The sequence below is a fragment of the Sparus aurata genome, chromosome 14 (assembly GCF_900880675.1).
Source record: "Sparus aurata chromosome 14, fSpaAur1.1, whole genome shotgun sequence".
NCBI classification, from domain to species: Eukaryota; Metazoa; Chordata; class Actinopteri; order Spariformes; family Sparidae; genus Sparus; species Sparus aurata.
In genome coordinates this window covers 7057599-7077140 of record NC_044200.1, presented here as the reverse complement: position 1 = coordinate 7077140, position 19542 = coordinate 7057599, and the positions used below count along the sequence as shown (strand labels likewise).

Sequence of the window (19542 nt, the reverse complement as noted above, 5' to 3'; positions counted from 1 at the left end):
ACAGGTTAACATGCTTTAATGCTCCAAAAAAAACACACCAGTTTTCTCTTGTCTACTGTCTCTTTAAGGACCCCCCCCCCACCGAATACCTGATCTCCTCCGATTGGTGAGCGAACAAACGCCTGAACTGAAACGCGAACAACACTAACAACAACAACAACAGAGCAGCTGTGCTAACTCAGTTCTTACATGCCAAACTAGCCGCCATAAATTACGCATATGCCTGACATGGTGACGCAGTGTGATGTCACTAAGTCACAGAATAAAAGGCGGGACTACTGACGAGGCATTTCAGGAGCAGTGTTTTCTGCGGGACGGAGGAGATTCTGTCGGTGTGAACTTTTAACTTAATTTTTTACTTTTAACATGTAAAACATTAGGGGAAGTTAAAAAAAAAACTAAAAAGCACAATAAGGCTTGGCGATATATACGATATATATTGTAATTGTGACATCAGATGTATATCACCTTATATTTTGGGTAACATTATGTGGTGATATGACATAAGTGTTGACTTTTCCTGCATTAAAGTAAAGTGATATCATTTGTGATGACCTTACCAGACTGTCTTACTTGTATTAAGAACTACCTTTATCCACTTAGTCATTATATCAACACTGTGTTATTATTTTGTGAAAACATCAATAGAAACTTTTTTTGTGGCCCCGCCCGAGCATTTATGAAGTGCTTTTAAAGGGACATTTCAAGATATCAATATACATAGAGTATTCTTAATATTGCAATATTATTTTGAGGTCATATCGCCCAGCCCTGACAATGCTGTTGGCTGCCGCAGCTCCCGTCACCGCCAACATTATGTCTTGATGCAGCAAAGTCAATAGAAGAAATGTAAAACCCAGTGGTCCACATTGACAGCCTATATTCTTCATCTGTTACAATTTTCAGACGCAGGGATGTGCCTTCCTTTGGCTGAATCATTTGGATGGCGCAGCGCTAGGGACATTAACGTGCCTCATGGTTACATTCTAAGCTAGGCTACTTCTTGAGTTTTGGTTGATAGTAAAGGAAATGTATTAATCTGATCAAATCAAATCATTGGGTACCTAGAGACTCCCTCCCCCTGCCTGGCCTCCAGTCCGCCCTCACCTTTCTTTTTGGAAGTGCTGAGCAACGAGGGTTTGTCCTCGTGCTTCCCCGCCACCCGACTGTGCTTCATCCGGCAGAAGAAAGATCTCCGGGCTCCGGTGGTCAAGTGGGACGGCCGGACGGGGGAATCCGCCTGGACCTGAACACCAGCTGCATTACAGAAAGATATCGTTTGTGAAGATGACATACAGTTCTAATTGTCACTTTGCTTGATTTGAGTTTTGGTAGGCTCCAATGTTGACCCATATTTAGCGACGGTGTCTATTTTTTTAATTTTCTCAAACCTGACTTGGCAACAGACTCACTCGCAGCATCAATGAGCCGCTGGCGAGGGTACAGCTCCGAAGACGCCAGCTGTTCTTTCACCTTGTTGATGTCTTTGTGGTGGATGAAATCGAACAAGCTCTGCCCAGTCAGCTCCAACTGTGAACCCAAAGGACATCCATCCATTTATTCAACTTTTTACCATCTATAAGACTCTTAAAATTTTTGTTCCAAGCTAATCTACAAGCATACAGCTCAATGCGTCGAAACCTACATTTTACAGATATGAAGACAACTCACTGTCTATCAGCTTTACGTAAGGTGAATGTATCTGAACTCTAAAGTGTTCTGAGCAGAACCAAAAACAGAACGGCTGCAGCTTGTATCCAGTCAAGTCTTACTGGTAAGCCCCCAAATAAATCATCTAGCCCTGAAGACATGGAAGCTTTTCTCTTGCATCCCTCCCATCTCCTCTGAGTTTGCCTGCCATCTGTCTCAAAGCTGAACAATGTGCTCAAGAATGTAGAGCAGGTGAGGTTATCTCACCGGCTGCCAAACACTATAAAGTGACTTTCAAAACGTTTATAAAAGCTCATATTGTGTAGAATTTTTTTTTTTATTTTAAAGTTATCCTTTTCAACAAAATCCCTTGTCAGTTTTGGTTTTCTCATAAAACGTGCAGACTCGCTGAATATTGTTCTGCACCATATGCGAAGACTGAGTTGTAAAGATGCGGTTCCTCAGCCGCAAATGAATTATGTGGCAACAGCACAGACGCACATGCTGAGAGCAGATGAGACTCGTACAGTCCACCCTCCTTGGTCTTTCCAACAAGCATTAAAGCCTGCAATAAAAAATGGACTTACTGGGTTTTTCACCATTTGATTAATACAACATGCTTGTTGTTCAGTCAGATCAGATGAAGGTCAACTCTTTGAGCTCTTTGAGGGTGTTTCTTTTCACTCTTGCCCATTCTTGTTGGTCAGTCAGATCGGATGAAGGTCAACTTCTGCTCTAGTCTCAAATGTCTTGCAGAGAGACTGCCGCCACCGTGTTTCACGGCAAGGATGTGTGGATGTACAGCTTTGGATTTCTGCCACACATGGCGTTTTGCACCAGGGCCATGAAGTTACAGTTCAGTCTCATTTAACCACAGCACCTTCTTCCATAAGTTTAATGTGTCTGTTCCTTTTGACAAACTACTAAAGGGATTTCTTATGGGTTTCTTTTGGCAATATCTTTCCTCTCATGGCTCTTTTGTAAAGGCCAGAGCTCTAATAGTCGTCCTGACACATGAGTTAAGACAGTGATGCTACAACAGTTCAGCGTATCAACGTTACGTGCGCTAGCTAGCTAACTTAGGTTTCTGAGGTAGGTTAGCTTCAGCCATGTAGCTAGCTCACCAAGCTGGTGCTGTGGGTTAGCAGCTAGTGTTTTCATTCAAGCTAGCTGGTCCTACATTTCTCTCCATCAGCACTCTGATGTTGGGGACAATTTGTTAGAATATGATTAAAGAGAAAATTGGAATGTTAAAAATTGGAATGGTGAGGTAAAACTGGAAACAAAGGTAACTGATTAAATGCGTGCAAAGTCGTAAACGGTGCTGAAATATAAAAGTTTCGTAATGTTCAGTAAAATGAATGCTCTCAGTATAAAGTTATATATTTTTTGTCCACTCCATTTGATTTACTTAACCAGCCGTATTATTGAGTGATGTTTTCGGTTATATTTTTGACTCGTCTGATAACATTTAACACCATTTTGTAGTGTGGCTTTATACTTTAATGCCACTATAGCTTGAATGTGAAAACATTGAAAGTAGAAAAATATGCAAACCAGATGACACACAAGTTAAATGTTGTGGATCTTAGCCAACTAAGCAAGCAGCACGGCCTCTAACTGTCGATTTTAATATTTATTTCGATGGCAACAAAGTAATGATGTGGTGTAGAAGTGCAACACACCCGGCTAAAATGAAGGATCTTGGAAACAGACTCGGAGGTGAACAGGATTTTTGCCCGGTCGCAACTTACAACTAACAGGAAACCGTCTGCAGCCTGGTAGACAGACAGACAGACAGATAATGTTAATAGACACATAGATGTACAATCAAACCGCAACATATGTGATCGTACACTGACACCTACCCTGAGCAGAAGCTGCCGGAGGTCATCATGAGGCAGGATGGAAGGCTTGTAGGTGGTGTCTGTAAAGGCGCTGCTTGTCCCAGCTAGATAAACAAGTAAACACGCAATTTGAGATGGAGCAGAATAGACGTTACTGGCATTCTGAATGTACAGGTCCAGGGTTACCTTTGAGGGTTTTCAGGTGTGACACGGCCTTTCGTAGCACAGTGAGTTTGTCAAGTTTTCGAGCCATGGGCTGGCAGGCGGGGATCATGGCAGCCAGCTCGTCAATGAGATTGTTCATTTTATCCCTCCGCCGCTTCTCGATCTGGCTGTGAGGCTCCCTGCGGGCAAAGTCAGAGGACGGACAATCAGCGCCACAGCTTTGCACCGACTGTATGTAGTCTGGGGGGGACATAATTATCTGAAGGAATTGTTTCATCAGACTGTGAACTGTTTTTTTGTTGCCGTTTTGAATAACCTTGCTTTAAATTTGACGGTAAATCAGAACAATCCAAGACACAATGGCAGACTAATTTGTCGTAGATTAAAAAAAAAATTGAATCACCTGAAGCATTTCATTTTGACCTGCTGATCCTCTCCTTCAGATCTACAAATAAAGGAATCAAAACATCGGAAATGCTCTTTGCCAGTATTCTCTCATAAGACTGTGTGAACAAAGCCGAGAAGTCAAGCGTACCTGCTGAGGTCATCGTCCATTTGGAAGTCAAGGCTTTGCCTGTAAAATTGAAAGGACGTATTGTGACTGTATAATAAGAGGAATGTGTATTGTGCGGTGACGTTAACAAATGTCACCGAAGAACAAAGGGAAAATGAGTATGTTTGCTTTGCCTCACAAACAACATAGCACTCCTCTTACTGTACGTGGGTGTCTGACCTCTCCTCCACGTCTCCCTTTCGTTTCCTTGGCAGCTCGACAGCTGGCAGCGACGAGCCTGCTTGGCTGGGGCCTTCTTCCTCTGCAGTGGGATCTGACACGCGAAAAAACAACCATCACAGCGATGTCAGAGAGTGCGAACAAATTGATCAACCCCGGGATCTCTGTAGCGCCCGGCCCGTCAGGTTCTTCGATAAATAATTCACCATGAAAGAATGAAAGAGACGTGCTCTGACACGAGGCTTTTGTGGGCTTGTTGCACACACTGGGCAGCAGATAAGAATAACTCATAGAGTAGAGCGAAGCTGATAAGACTGGTTCTTCTATGTATAAATGAGTATTCGTCGGACTACATATAGAAAAACAGCTGAATGGTGTTTTGATTTGGTTTGACTGATCCTAAATGTTTAAGTTGCGCAGTCCTCAAAATACAGGAATGAACCATTCAGGCTCATTACCGGCAACACACCTGTGTGCAACAGCTGACACACATTTCATTACCATATCCAAGCCACTGTGAATGACGCACAGTGGTGATCAGTGGAGATTACTGCTGCATGCACATCTGCGGCATCCAGCAACAAAAGATGCGCATTCTTATTGGTTATCGCACTTAGGGACATCGTTACAGCCCGATTGTCTGAAAAATTCATTAATATTTAGAACTCATCATAGACCTGTTGCACCCAATTTGTTTGATGTGTATATGAATATTTATGAGTAATAACAAAATTGCTGCAGCCGAGTCGAATTGTGTATCTATGAATAATTCATCGCGGTACTGTCACTGCTGCACACCAGTGAAGAGGGAAAATTCCTTAAAAAAACAAACAAACAAAGGAATCCAATTTCAATGGGAGCAAATCAATGCCGCGCCAACTTCCTTGAAAATACCCTTTATACCCTGCATTGTAGAAAATGACAATCCATGAACTCTGATCGCACAGCATTTGAAAAGGCCACTGGAAATATCAGATCCACGTGAATTCAAATGCAGTAAATTCAATTGCATTCAAATTTCAAAATTAACTATTCAGGCATAATTATGTTTCACAGTTACTGGACATATGAAATTGAAATGATTATGGCCTTCTTTGCTTCCATAGGCTTTGGATTTCTTTTGTGTTTTATGCACTTATGAGACCTGTTTCTAATTGTTTTTACTGATTAAGAGTCACTTATATTCCATTTATTAAAAGTAGCATTGGCCATACCCTTAATTATATTATGGCATTTCTCTGCTTCCATATATGGCCGGCAAAGAACAGTGTACAGTATAGAGAGTTACAGAGTTAGAGGTTTTTTTTTTTTTTTGGTTTTTTTTTTTTAATTATGAAATAAGCTGAGTAGACTCCATCAATATTTGAATAACAGCTTTACTCCCAGAAAGAGGCCGACTTTTTTTGTGATAGCCAACTGGATGACTCATGAATGTGTTTGCGGCGGTGGGTGGCAATTATTTTTAAAAAGCTTACATCTCATTCAGGAATGTTCATTTAAAAAGTGTGGAGGGAAAAAAAAAGGCACATGCCACTTTAAAAGCTGACCTTTTCCTGCCAAAAACATTTTTGAGTGCAAGACAAGAATTCCTCTCTTTCGTCACACACACACACACACACCAACAAACACACACACAGAAATGCCCTGGCTCAGTCGTGCTCTGAAGTCATCTGTTTCTAGGCGAACTCCGGGGAGCACTAGCTGGAGGTTACCACTGAATGGCGCCAAACTGCCAGCTATGCTCTTTAGTTTGAGTGTTTAGCAGGCACGTGAGGGTAAATGGGGTTTTGAGCTATCATCTTACCTAACGCTTATATAATGCTTGAACAATGACCTACTTCCCTCTCCCACACTTTAAAGCTGTGACATCCTTTTGGGGTAAAAAGTGTTGATAAAAGTGAGCAAAGCTTTTCAGCGTGACTGCCGACCGTGACTGACCCACATCATTTCCTGCTTCTTTTCTCACTTGAGGAGAAAGTCATAGAAAATAATGGCAGAATGTTCATAACACCCCCCATATTTGTCTGCTCGTTTGCAAAATGTGGACACTTTAAAACAGAACTTAAAAGGTTATTTTTATATTCATCCTCAATCTCTGCACAGTGATACATGAGTAACGCTTTACATAAAGATTCCTAAAAGGAAGCCTAGAAATAAACATGGGAGGGGGGTGACATATCTGGGAGGTCGCACTGACCTTCTCCACGGATTAAAAAGTACAACCTCGAATAAACACAGCAAGCTTATACAAAAACAGACATAACTTTTACAACTCCATAAGCAGTGGGGCTGAATTTTAATGACAGATTTTCTTCAGTCCCTCCAGAAGAGTTTAGTGGGTCATCACTTACGCAAAAGTGGAATGTGGGAGTGAACGCTCGCCGGCTTTCCCTTCCACCCACCACCACTCTCCACCGCTGATGTAGCACAATACGCCGCCTTTAACGTCACACAGTTGTTCCTGTGTCATTAGAAGTCGGTAAACGTTCGGTATAGGCACCTGTGGGAGCCGTGCCAGCTAAATGGCTAAAACGTGTCTTCTGCGAAGCCACAGCGGCTGCTTTGTATGTAGAGACGGTCACGTTCGGAGTCACACCCGAGCCAAAACCTGCGGTCGTGACGAGAATGCAGACGAGAGGCCAAGCCTGCAGGGCAGCAGATGACATACCATATTACTGCACCACAGAAACATGGACAACCACCCATGGTGGAGATGCACAGGAGTGTAACAAACTCAGTGTGAGCCAGAGTACAAGAGCATGCCTGATATGACCTACATGCACTCTTTGGCGGCTGTGTACAGGACAAGTGTACATTTCATGCCGTTTCAATAACTTCAAGGTATTTGGTAGTGGAAAGTAGAATATAGATGACCAAATTTGAACTATAGCCATGATATATAGCCAGGAAAAAGTCCGCTACAACACCAATGAATGCATTCCCTTAATTTGATAAAATAGCACAAAGTAAATTCAGCAAAAGAAACACAAATACTCGTACTACAGCAAAAGGCACGGCCAGCAAAACGGACAGTGAATTCCATATAGAGCCACAATCACATACAAACATCACAGTTTAAAAGAAAAAGAAAAAGGGGAAGCATCTCTACCTAGCTTTTCGTGTACGTAGACAATACTTTTATCTAGAAAACACAAGGGATATTTATCAGACAGCTCATTTCTGTCATTTTCTAAAGCTCAAAATGCCCTACTTAACAATTCCACAAAAGCAAAGCAAGTCCTGGTATGCTCCCTCCAACACAGAGCCAAGTAACAGAAAAAACACAATGACAGGTTGTGAAAGGTAAGCAGGGGATGTTAAGCAAAGTGTCTAAACGGCATAAATTACAGTGACAGTCTTTGTTAAACAGCCAGAACAAAGATCTGGGTACAAGCTGGGTTTAAGGTTTCACTACTGCTGTGCAAATACACTATATGACTACTTTTTAATTTGAAAAAAAAAAAAAAACCCACTGCGGCTTCGAAAGTAGGATACCATTAAATATTAATGAAGGCATGAGACTTGCATTTGTATCTAATTAATTCTGGAACCAAACCCCAGAGTATGGTTTTCAAAATATTCAGTACAGCTTAAAATGTTTCCCAATAACCACTAGTCATTAAACAAGGCAGACAATAAGATTTAAGAGCACTGAATTTACCCACATTAGGAGTTTATATGGTTTAGTAGTGATATTATATATCATATATCGTAAATATCGTATGTATGTTTTTGTAAATAAATTCCCAAACCAGTGTGTGTTTGTGTGTCCACAGATGTATTACATCTAAGAATTGTTTGTAGGGGTTTTTTCCCAATATATTGTTAACATAAATATTGATGTATAAAGTTAAATTAAATAATAAGTTAAATAAGTCAATTTATTAACTATCCACACTCAAAAAAAGGCTTTTCATACATACAGTGCCTTTAAGAAGCATTCACCCCTTACAAAACAAAAATAAAACAAATCTTCAGTGAAAACAGATTTCTTCAAAGTAATGTCAATTAATTACAAATATATACAGTAAAATAAGTAACTGTATCGGTATTAACCCCCTTTAAAGTGACTGACCTAATTCAACAGCGGTCCAGCCAGTTGGTGTCTGTAGTCTCACAATAAGTGAAATGGCAATCACCTGAGTGCAGTGAATAGGTCTCAAGTGATTGTAGTATAAATATGCCTGTGTCTGAAGGTCACTGGTCAATCAGTATTCCTGGCTACAATAAGAACCCTCCAAGCAACTCTGTGAAAGGGTTACAGAAAAGTATAAGTCAGGGGATGGATACAAAACATTTCCAAGTCACTGATCATTCCCCAGAGTTTAATTAAATCCATCATTTTAAAAAAAGGAAGGAATAGACCATTTCATGGCAGACATACTGCCTTGTCAAAGAAGGAAAAGCCCAGGACTATTTTTCTAAAATTAATGATGGCATCATTCCATTTAGGTGAGCTTGGTCCAGAGCTCTGCTACTGTGCATGCTCCCTCACTGGCGTGGCTTTCAAGGTCACTTGAAGCGAAAAATGGTGCTTTTCCTGCTTTGACAAGTCAAGGTGTCTGCTGTGAAAAGGGTCCATATGGCACATGTTTAATGGAGTGACCTTGTATGAGGGAGACTATTGAGGGGAGGCCACGAAGACACCTGTGACTACTCTGAAGGAGTTAAAAGCTTCAGCAGCTGAGATGGGAGAGACTCTGCATTCGGCAACTGTTGCCCAGGTACTTCACCAGTCAAAGCTTAATGGGAGTGTGGCAAAGAGAAAGCCACTATAGAAGAAAGCTCATTAAATCTCAACTAGAGTTCACCGAAAAGGCATGTGGAGACTTAAAATCGACTGGCAGAAGGTTCTTTGGTCTGATGAGAGCAAAAAATAGAGCTTTCTTTTGCCATCAGACTAAATGCTGTTTGGCAGACACCAAACACTGCACATCACCACAAAAGACACCATCCCAACCATGAAGCATGGTATACGGAAAGTGAAATATAGGGAAATCCCAGAGGAAAACCTGATTCAGTCTGCAAGAGAACTACAACTTGGAAGATTTATTTTCCAGCAAGACAATGACCTGAAGCATTCAGTGAAAGCTTCACAGATGGTTTAAAGATAACAAGGTGTATGTTCTGGAGTGGCCGAATCAAAGCCCAGATCTCGATCCAATAGAGAATTTGAGGCTCGACTTGAAAAAGGCTGTTGACACCCGATCCCGGTGCAACCTGACAGCAACCCCGGAGCATTCAGGCTTTATCTTTTATTTGTTTTAACTTGTATCATAGCCAACTTATATACACCTACACTGTTATTTTCAACAAAGACATTTTTGCAGCTTCTACTCTGAAGCTGACAGTCTCATATCTATGCAAACGGATACAGCCAAACGGATGAACTGTATATAACAGACTTTTATTGTGTTTTAAACAAATGTGTATGCGATTCTAGTGAGTTGGCTTGCATCGCTAACTAGGCTGTTTGGCTTGCTTTTACTAGGAGAAACATTATAATCTAAGTATAACATGATTTTAAGCTGTATGATCATATTTTTTTTTATTTTTTCTCATTTTATCTGGGAAAGATAAAAATTAGCTACATGGGGTCAGTAAAATTTCCCGTGTACATTTTAAATTACTCTCTGTACACAAACAATGTTCTCAATGCTCGTGTTCATGTGTAGAGACCCTGGTGATACTACGAGCACGGTTTCATGTTGTGTCGAGCCTTCTTAGTGTTTTAGAAATAGCGATTTTGATGCTAGCGTAAAAGTGCCCCTGCACCCCGTTGAAAATTAGCTTGCCCGAAAACGAAACTACGGTAAATCTTAAAAGTGCCTCTTTCGTCGTAATTATGCATTTACACGAAGGTCTGACTCAAATTCAATCAGAAATAAAGCCTTGGTTGCTTTTTAGCGAGAGTTTCACTTTAATACCAAACAGATGTTTTTATCGTTAACTTTGTTTGCGACTAAGATAAACTGTGATTTTATTTGCAGCCTTTAAATGCAACTATCCAACTCTTTCCCCCCCCCTCCCCCAATTTGAAGATGGAAAAGCATAAATATTGTATATGTTTGCTAAATCATGATGCCATTTATTAAATCAACACCTTGGCCAAGAGTATATCAAGTGTCAAGTATTTGGGACAAACACGTACAGCTGCATGGTGTAAAATCTAACCATCAAACATAATTTCAAACCACAATTATTTAGCAATCCCCACTGTTTTTCTAAGGATGAATAATCTGTGTTCACACAGCTATTTAGCCAATCCTCACGCTCAAGCATACGAGAGCAATTCCTTTTTGTGGATGTTCAACACGGTTGGCTGTTTCAAGGCCATCAACAGCGCCAGGATAGCTGCCCTTTGCAGTTTTATCACCCCATTAGTGCTCCATGCTCAGACCACTTATGTGTGCCTATGAATGTAAAAACAATGCCTTGCTTGCTCTATATTCACTGCAGCTTCATTTATTACCTTTCCAAAATGCATTATAGCATTTCGGTTCTGTAGATTTTTCTGTAGAAACATTTTGTCAGCAATAACTGTGACTTGAGTAGCTTTTAGATTTTTTCCCGTTTCCCTTTGTTGCTGTAGTTTCTGACAGTGTTTATTAGTAATACTGTATATTGGGCTGCAACCAACAACATTTTCTTTATTGATTAATATGTCAAGTAGCTTGTTCATTTATCATTTGGTTCATAAAATTTCAGAAATACAAAAAAAAAAAATGTCCACCAAATTTTAAAAGATTTAATCAGTCATCCAAAATAGAATTTGCTTATAAAATTACTTGAAGAGTTATGGATAAAAAAAAATAAATTTAAAGAAATCTGTCAGTCCACCAATATAAACATTTCTAGGGATTGAAATCATCAGTACAACATATTAACAATTGTGTTAAAACACGTGTCGCTATTTGTTTTTCAATTTTTTCTTAAATAGACAGAAAGTGCTGCTCGTGTACATAAAGGATACAAGGGAGAAATTAACAATGACTAACAATGTTCATTTTGGCAGGAAATATTAGCTGTGTTTTTGAAAAACATATTTTATAATCAGCAGCTTCAATCTGTTCACTTTTAACTTTGGTTGAATTCAGCAGCTAAGGTGCCACGTTTTGTTAACTGCCACAACAAAGCAAGATAAGAGGTGGAGTCACGAGAGCGGCCAGGGTTGCCCCCACCCCTCTGGAATCTGACTGGCCAGCCTTGGTTCCCATCCTTAGAGTGTCAGAAGGTGATAGGCAGTTGGCTTGGCACCGTCATGAGTGGATTATTGTGAAGGCGTACATGCCCAGGGCCTCTGAACCAGAAACGATGTACTTGTCGTGACATTTGACTGTCTGCATTCCATATTGGATGGTCAATCAAACGACTTCAAAGAGATACAGTATGGCCACAAATATATTAAAATGACTTCAAAGAAGCACAATGTAAATACGAAGAGAAGACAAACAATTACAGTAACATAAAATGACCTTAAAGACATTCAAAACAACAAAAAAAGACACATAGTAACTACAAAAAGACAGAAAAAAACAGAGACAGAAAATGACTAAAATGACAGAAAAGGGACACAGTCTTTAGTGTCGACTAAATACAAATTTTCAGCCAACAGCAGCACCCGCGAGATCTGCTTCCCCAACAAGATGTCAGAGAAAGAGCTGCAAAACAATCAGTTTCAATCAGGCCACCCCTCTGGCCATAATCCTGTCAGTAAATACTGTTAGTACCACAACATATACATGTACTTCTGCCACTGCTATTATTATTCCTATGTTCCTGCTACTATTTTTAGCTGACTGAATGTCTGGGTTTCTTGCTCTTGTGTAGGAGGGGTTGGGGGCCTTTTAGATGTCTGTTCCCTGGGGCCCATTGTGTCATAGTCTGGCCATGGCTGCTGGCTTTTGGAGTTACAAACAGCAGCCGTTCGTTGATATGAATTAATATTTGAATATCTGAAGCTGTTTATTTGGCACTTTTATTGATTCCACATGTTTATGTTGTTATGTAGAGAATATTACAGAATGTGTAGTTTTTGTGGTTGATGATTAACAAATGAACACCAGCAATTCTGAACAATTTTATGATATACATTTGGGCAAACAGGGACAGGGGAAACATGATAGAGATCACATTCTTCTAAGGACATTGTTTATAGGTGGCTTTGGCGTAACTGGGCCACATTTTAGAATATAATTAAGTTAAGTGTCCTCAGCTTAAGGTCAGTATGTTCTGGTCAGTTTTTTTGTTTTCACAGTGTGTCCTGATCAACGTGAGACATTTAGATTGTCACATTATTGTAGAGCCTAGAGTCTGTGCTTGCATCTAGGAACAAAAGGATTGTGGTTATGACTGGATGCAAGGAACACGGGCAAGCCTTAAATCCCACGGTTATAGTACAGTATGTTCCAGGTTATTTCTGGTTGACTGACCTACAATTCCTGCAACTCACAGAAATCACAGTGCGTGTTTGGTTGCAAAGCACATACAATTTTAAAATTTTTGGGCAAGAGCCGACAATACAGCACACAAAAGGAATATAAACATATGAATATGGACTATGAAAGTTGTAGGAAAAAATAGCAGAGGCTCGATCTTTTTATGCACAGAAACACTGTTTGCCACGCCAGCCACTTTGTAGGTTTTTCTTATAGATAGAATTTATTGTGTTCCATTTAAATGGGCTACTTAAATCAATTTAAATGCAGTCACCCGACAAGCCAACACTTTATAAAGCATCAAATGTTGTGTTTAAAAGTCAGTCATCCCCTTTTATTGAGAAATATTGGATGGCTCAGTTTTAGTTTTTTAATAATGCAATTTGAGTATTTTCATTAGGTTTGGCATTTTCTTACTTTGTTGGCCAGCATGTCAAAGGAAATACTGAATTTTCCACTGTTACATACTGGTCGGTAGGGTTTCAATTAAACATGCATGCATCAGTTGTACATAGTAGAAAACAAAACTTGCAGCTAAACTTGAATAAGAGTTGGTACTTTCACTATTACCAGTTAAACACAGGAGTGCTTTGAGGAGTGTTCAGTGAACTGTTTGACAGTTTAATATTTTACTTCCTTGCCTTTTTTTGTATCAAATGTATTTTAAGTTTTCAACAGTTGATGTGTTGACATATAAGCATCCCAAATGTTTGCCTTTCAAAATTAAAGTAATTGGTAAAATTCATGCAAGAGTATGAAAGACATGAGGAGGCAGAGAGTGATGGAAATAAACAGAAAAACTCTAATAAGTTGGTTATTTGAAGGAGCAAATTGCAGATGCCGAGCGGTAATCGTTCATTTGCAGGATTTTACGAGCGAAAGCATTCCACAATTCATTCATCATGACCGAAGTGGATCAGATTGCCAGGCTATAAAACTGACAGGCTAAATTACACATTTATGCAACCATCACTTCACACCATTAAATGGTAATTATTCTTTTTTTTCTAACTTTTGAAGGGATATGATTTTGATACCAGTATTTAAATACAAATGTGTACCTTTAACATTAATTTTTTTCATTTATAATTTCTGCTTTCAATTAATGACAGTTGCATCAGTTAAGTAATTGTGAAATACACGTTCGTTACACTCCACTCGACTTTTTTACTGATACTGATGAAAATCAAAGTAATATAAAACATACGTTTACAGCTTGATAAAAGTCTATTAATATCCGTTAGTGTTTTTATGGTTATCCATGCTGTTCCTAAAGCACTTGAACTATATTTAAAAGTAAGTATTATAGTTATTTTAGTATTTTATATACAGTTGTATTGTTGGTATGCGTCGCTTAAAGTGAGGTTTTCTTTTTTTTATATAATATATAATACGGCATTTTGTTACCTCGTAATGATTTATAACTTCCTGTTTTATTAAACAGCCATATCTTTTAACACATGCCGCTGTGGGATTGAAATATTATTTTCTTGTGATTTATGGGTATTTTTAAAGCTCCTCTGATATTTATTTAATATCGTTTGGTTGGGATTTGAAATTAGTTTTGTGACGCTGGCCCCGCACAGTTTCGACATCTGACATTGCTGCGGTGCCTCTCGGTGCGTTGCCGGGGCGGCAGGGAGCGACTCGCGCCCTCTGCCGCTCCGCGAGGGCAGCGCTGCTCCACTGATCTACTGACCCACTTCTGATCGACGCGGCACGAGAGCGACTACCGGGAAGAACCTCGCGGAGTCACGTGACAAGCTAAGCTCTCCCTTGGGGGCGGTTCGGTTTGTTGAAGGTGAGGCAAATCACAAAAGTATTTCGCAAGCCGGGCAAAGATGGCGGCCAAGTCAGACGAACTTTATCGGCGGAGGTGAGCGACAGAAAAATATTTTGTTAACGTTAGAGGAAATGGTCGCCATGGATACGGTCACGTGGTGTCGTGAGGTCTGTTCGAGCGTTCCCTCCCGAAACTGAACAAAGCCCCCCCCCCCTCCCCGCGCGTCAAGCCGGAGACGAGCACGTAGTACGGAATATTGAATGGACGGGCTTCCGTCGGTGCGACCGGTTGCCGACCGGTAGGTTTGGCAGGCAGGTGGCTCCTGTCACCGGAGCTGTGGATAGTAACGCGTTACTTTGGATAGACTACTACTTCTTGCGTTCGATCGCTTGTGTTCTCAACCCTTATTATTGTTATCATTATCATTATTATTATTAACGTCGGCATAAAGTTGCCACAAAACAGTAAAGCTTACTCTTTACAAGCTAGGTCGCTCTCTGCCACAAAGCTGCATCCTTATTAGGCGCATGAATGGACCACATAAGTTCAGAAGTACTTTCTGGAAGTATTCCACCCGCTCTGATCTTTTTTTTATTATCATCAGTACGGATGGAAAGAAAAAAAAAGCACCAAACTAAAATAAGATATCGGAATAACACACAATTAACACAGAAATGGCCAATCCCCAGAGCACCTACCTGCTGGCCTGTTCGCCGTCCCGTCATTGCCACCGGCCGACATGCCTACAGACTGGAGCCGGTGTGCCCGGTGAAGGCTTCGCCGCTCATGTGGAGCCACTAGTTGTAGTACAGAGGAGATGATGAGAGGAGGGAGCTGCAGGGAGAGCCGGGTTGTTGTATAATTGACTTCATTTTTTCCCTCACCCTCCTCCATCCGTAGTTTTTTTTTTTTTCTTTTTTTTTTTCAGGGGAGGCGGGGTGGGGTAGAAACGTGAGGGATGGGTGAGAACGCAACACCCATCCTTTTAGGAATCACGGGAGAAAAAAAACGAGGGAATAGTTCACACTTGTCTCCTCCTCCGTCGCCTTTTCGGTTCATTCATCCCGGGATTACATGTCAGAGATAATGGCGTGTCACCAGGACAGCTGCGCCCATTCACTTCAGCTCTACTCGCTCATGATTCAACACTCCTGTCATCTGGAAATTAAGCAAAATAAGCATGTGACATTAAAATCTGCCTGCCGAATGATAGACTTTGAATGCATTGTGGACGCAGTATGTGGAAATGTTTCGAATCAAATGCTTTTCTTCGTGGATTTTCGTTTTAATGTCTTGAAAAAAAAAAAAAAAAACTTCCTAGCATTTTGGCATCAGTGAACAAAATGTTCTCATTTGCATTCCCGATCACTTATCTTGAAAATCGTTACTCGCATCCGTTAATGTGTCTAATAGCGGACGATCTAACAGGAGACGTGCAAGGAGATTGTGCCAACGCTGCCAAAATACATTTGAAATCACATTAAACAGTGTCAGCCATGCCTCGATAAGGCGCTGAGGGATCGATTCCACCGGTGCTACGCTAGTCTCGGTGACCTGAAATAGCGCCTTGCGCGCGCCACCGATCTGAGTTTGCTTCTTTCTCGGTTTTCCCCAAACACAGCCGCGATAGGAAGGAAGTCCCACTCTGTCCTTTATTCCCGGCACTGAATATGTTCAGCACAATCACAAAGAAACAAACGTATGGAAATTAACACATTGTGTGTTTTCCCATATTTGTTTATTTTTAAAAAATGCGTATAAGCACATTATAAGAATGTGGTCTAGAATCTCTGCACATACAGTGTTCCTTTCAATAGTGTAACTGAAGGATACAACGTGTTTCCTACTTCACAGTAAAGTCCACACTGGATATGTGCAGTGGGGATTTTAAAGTCTCCACACCACACTTGACGCCAAGACACACTTGGGGACTGATTTCACGTTCATCTGCTGAAGGGAGAAAGGTTCTCCTGCTTATTGTAAACCATCCTGTCACTTATACAAAGTGTATATGCATACAGTGTAATCATAAGATGCTAAGTTGTTTCTACATTAGTAGTTGATTATAACCCTGATCTTAGATGAGTAATAAGTGGAGAAATATTACTGTGTTTTACGTTAATTTTACATTGCACACAGTGAGATTGTAGGCTATAATTTTAACTCAGTGCGCCTGTGAGATTGTCAGAACCCCCATGTGGGAAAATGAAAGAAAACTGATTTCCTGTTTTACTTAGTCGTGTGGTCCGGATTATGTGACAGTAAACTAGCCTACTTAGAATATTTTAAGCACTCAGGTTTTCATATTCGTCAGTTTCTCGAACAACAGCCCGCGTGACAAACGACAAAAAACAATAGAATGCGTTTGGTAATCATTCTCACGTTGCCCTCGTTCATGCGAGTTTATAAAAACTCAAAGTGATACATCATCTCCGATTTTGACGATCTCCGGCCCTCACCTACATAGTGTAATTTGAAACCTTTGCACGAGACTTTACGTAAGAAGGAAGGCTGCACGTGCCAGCGAGAAACGTGTTGACCTATATATTATATAACTCGACGGTCACGTGGCGACAGTTGACTCGTTAACCCATTTAAAGGCAGTCTGCGGAGAAAGTAGTGTCCCCGTGCACTTCAGCAACCCGGAAACTTTGGAAGAGTACAGGAAACCCGAAACACCGAGATAGCAGCGTTGAAACAGGCTTTTAGTGGTTTTATTTTAGACATTTAAGATAATAGCCACGGTGATATGATGTCATGGACTGAAAACGAACATAAGTGAGCTATAAATCAGATCCATGATGGGGATTTTGTTATTTTTATTTTTTAATGGTAGGCCAAAGTCCGTTATCTTGCAGGCCTCCCTTGAATGCTAAACGAGTAAGCGTTTGTTTCTGTCTCGTCGGGACTTATTACTTACTATTTCCGATTAAAATACATTATTTAATCTCATTTGTATTCAGTTCTGTGGGGTGAAAACGCATCCCCTAGCAAACATTAAACGTCATCCCTTAACTTAAAGCATTTTCAGGTTTAACACAACATGGCAACGCTGATACAGAACTGTTTGGTTGAAGTGAACCGTTAGTCAACGACGTACATCTGTCTTCCTGCTCCAGGTGTGTATGTTTGCCTGTTTGGTGACTGTCCTCCATCACTCAGTTCCCCTCCGTCCCGGCTCCCCTGAAGGAAACACTTGTTCTCTGTCTGAAGTCATGTCACAAGAATGTCACCCCCTTTTCCTCTGTCAAGGACACCGTGCTGCTGCTGATTGTGGCTCGGATTGCTGTCACAGTGCCAGCGAATATTGTACACGCCCTAATTTCATCACTGAACGCGAGGGCATGAGGAAAACAACTTTATATAAAGCCAAACAGGGAGTATGAGACCAAGTCTCTTCTAATTTAGGTCAGTTAGACACCACTCGGAAACTGCTGACGAGGAGGCTTTGGCATCCTAGGTTAATATTTTGCTAATTAAAGCGAGTTTGTCTGTATTGTGATACATTGGCATATAGCTTTAGCACAATTCAAGTCCCATGTGTTCACGCGAGTCCACGTGTTTATTCTGGCACACGGGTGAGACTGGAGGCCAAATGGTGCATTCAGAACTATAAAAATCAAGTTTTTTTAGAGCTGGAAAGTAAAGTTGGCGTATGTCTCAACCTCATCTACTGTAAACGTTCAAATGAGGCATGGAGCCCGCCGAAAAATCTATAAAAATGTGTCAGGAATGATTATCGATGTGTTTTTGGTGAGAACAGAGTCATGACATGGCACGGTCACCTGCGCACAAGGTGCGTTCACGTGCACGTAGTAACCTGGTTGTTGTCGGCTTTCTGCAGTAACCTGATTTCTTAATGGAAAGCAGAAACCCGGTTTCCTTAATCGGGGTAAGGGATTAAAAGAAACCCGGTTAACACAGCTAGACTTTTACTGGAGGAGGGAGGGGGTGGGAAAGTTGATGTCTTGGCCGTCCATGCACGTAACCATGTTTGTAACCGTGACCTACACGTGAGAACGTGCAGAGGGAAAAAACATTCAGCTACGCGAAGATGCCTCGATGTATGTGGAATAAAATAAATCAATCAGAAGTTTGAATAAAAGTGGAATGAATAAGTAAAAATAATTCGCCACAGAAGAGCTTTCGGACGAATATACACACATTGTCACACACAGTCAGTAAATGTGTCATGCCCTGGAAGTTCAGACGGTCATACAAAGAAAAAACGTCGAGCTGCGTCACATCATTAACATGCTTTCAGACAAAATATAGCCTATGATCTGGTTAATTTATTATTATTATTATTATTATTATTATTATTATTATTATTATTATTATTATTATTATTTAAAAATGAGATAATTGGCCAATTAAACGCTGGTTTCAATGCAGGTTATTTTAATGTATATAAACTATGGAACTAGGAAGCATTTATTTCACTGCAGTGCCTCTAAAAGCATTTTTAACAACAAATGAGTCCAATCAGCAGCCTATGAATGTTTCTAAAACACAAACATATTTTTTAACAAGTCACATAGTCGACCAAACACATAGTCTAAATGATTCAATCATTTTCAAAGTAAAGATTATCTAAGGTTTTTGTTGTTACTCCTGTCAAATGAAATCTTAGGTTGTGTTCTTGGAACACATGAAAACAACATTGTGTTCATAACAAGATACTTTTGAAGTTTTAACGCTGGCATGACAGTGGATCAGACAGCCCCGTGTCCTTCCACAGCGAAGCATTTGTTCTGAATTATCCACCAACTTTCAGGGAGAAAAAAAGAGGGAAAAGGAGGTTTTCACATGTCAACAGTTTATCTGTGACCCAGGGTGTCCATTCACAAAAACCTGCTCAGCTGAAAATACACTAATATGATCCAAGAGCTCCCTCTAGTGGCCCCAGTGAATCACAGCAGCAAG

At 40.5% G+C, this 19542-nt stretch overlaps 1 protein-coding gene across 9 annotated transcripts in view; it reads right to left on the bottom strand.

The window, feature by feature from the left end:
• The window catches only part of LOC115595677 (aryl hydrocarbon receptor nuclear translocator-like protein 1), a 29052-nt gene extending 11180 nt beyond the window's left edge, over window positions 1-17872 (bottom strand). For 3 of the 9 annotated variants that reach the window (XM_030440439.1, XM_030440444.1, XM_030440445.1), the window contains exons 1-9: window positions 15315-16283; window positions 4378-4489; window positions 4198-4236; window positions 4066-4107; window positions 3684-3841; window positions 3519-3601; window positions 3336-3428; window positions 1392-1530; window positions 1108-1257 (exon numbers count right to left, since the gene is read on the bottom strand). In XM_030440439.1, coding sequence (XP_030296299.1) covers window positions 1108-1257; window positions 1392-1530; window positions 3336-3428; window positions 3519-3601; window positions 3684-3841; window positions 4066-4107; window positions 4198-4236; window positions 4378-4489; window positions 15315-15510 — 1012 coding nt within the window. In that variant the 5' untranslated portion in view covers window positions 15511-16283. Of the gene's footprint in view, window positions 1-1107; window positions 1258-1391; window positions 1531-3335; window positions 3429-3518; window positions 3602-3683; window positions 3842-4065; window positions 4108-4197; window positions 4237-4377; window positions 4490-6746; window positions 7037-15314; window positions 16284-17716 lie in introns of those variants that run through there. The other 6 variants (XM_030440438.1, XM_030440442.1, XM_030440440.1 and 3 more) reach the window with 6 other exon arrangements.
• Window positions 17873-19542: the final 1670 nt, after the last annotated feature.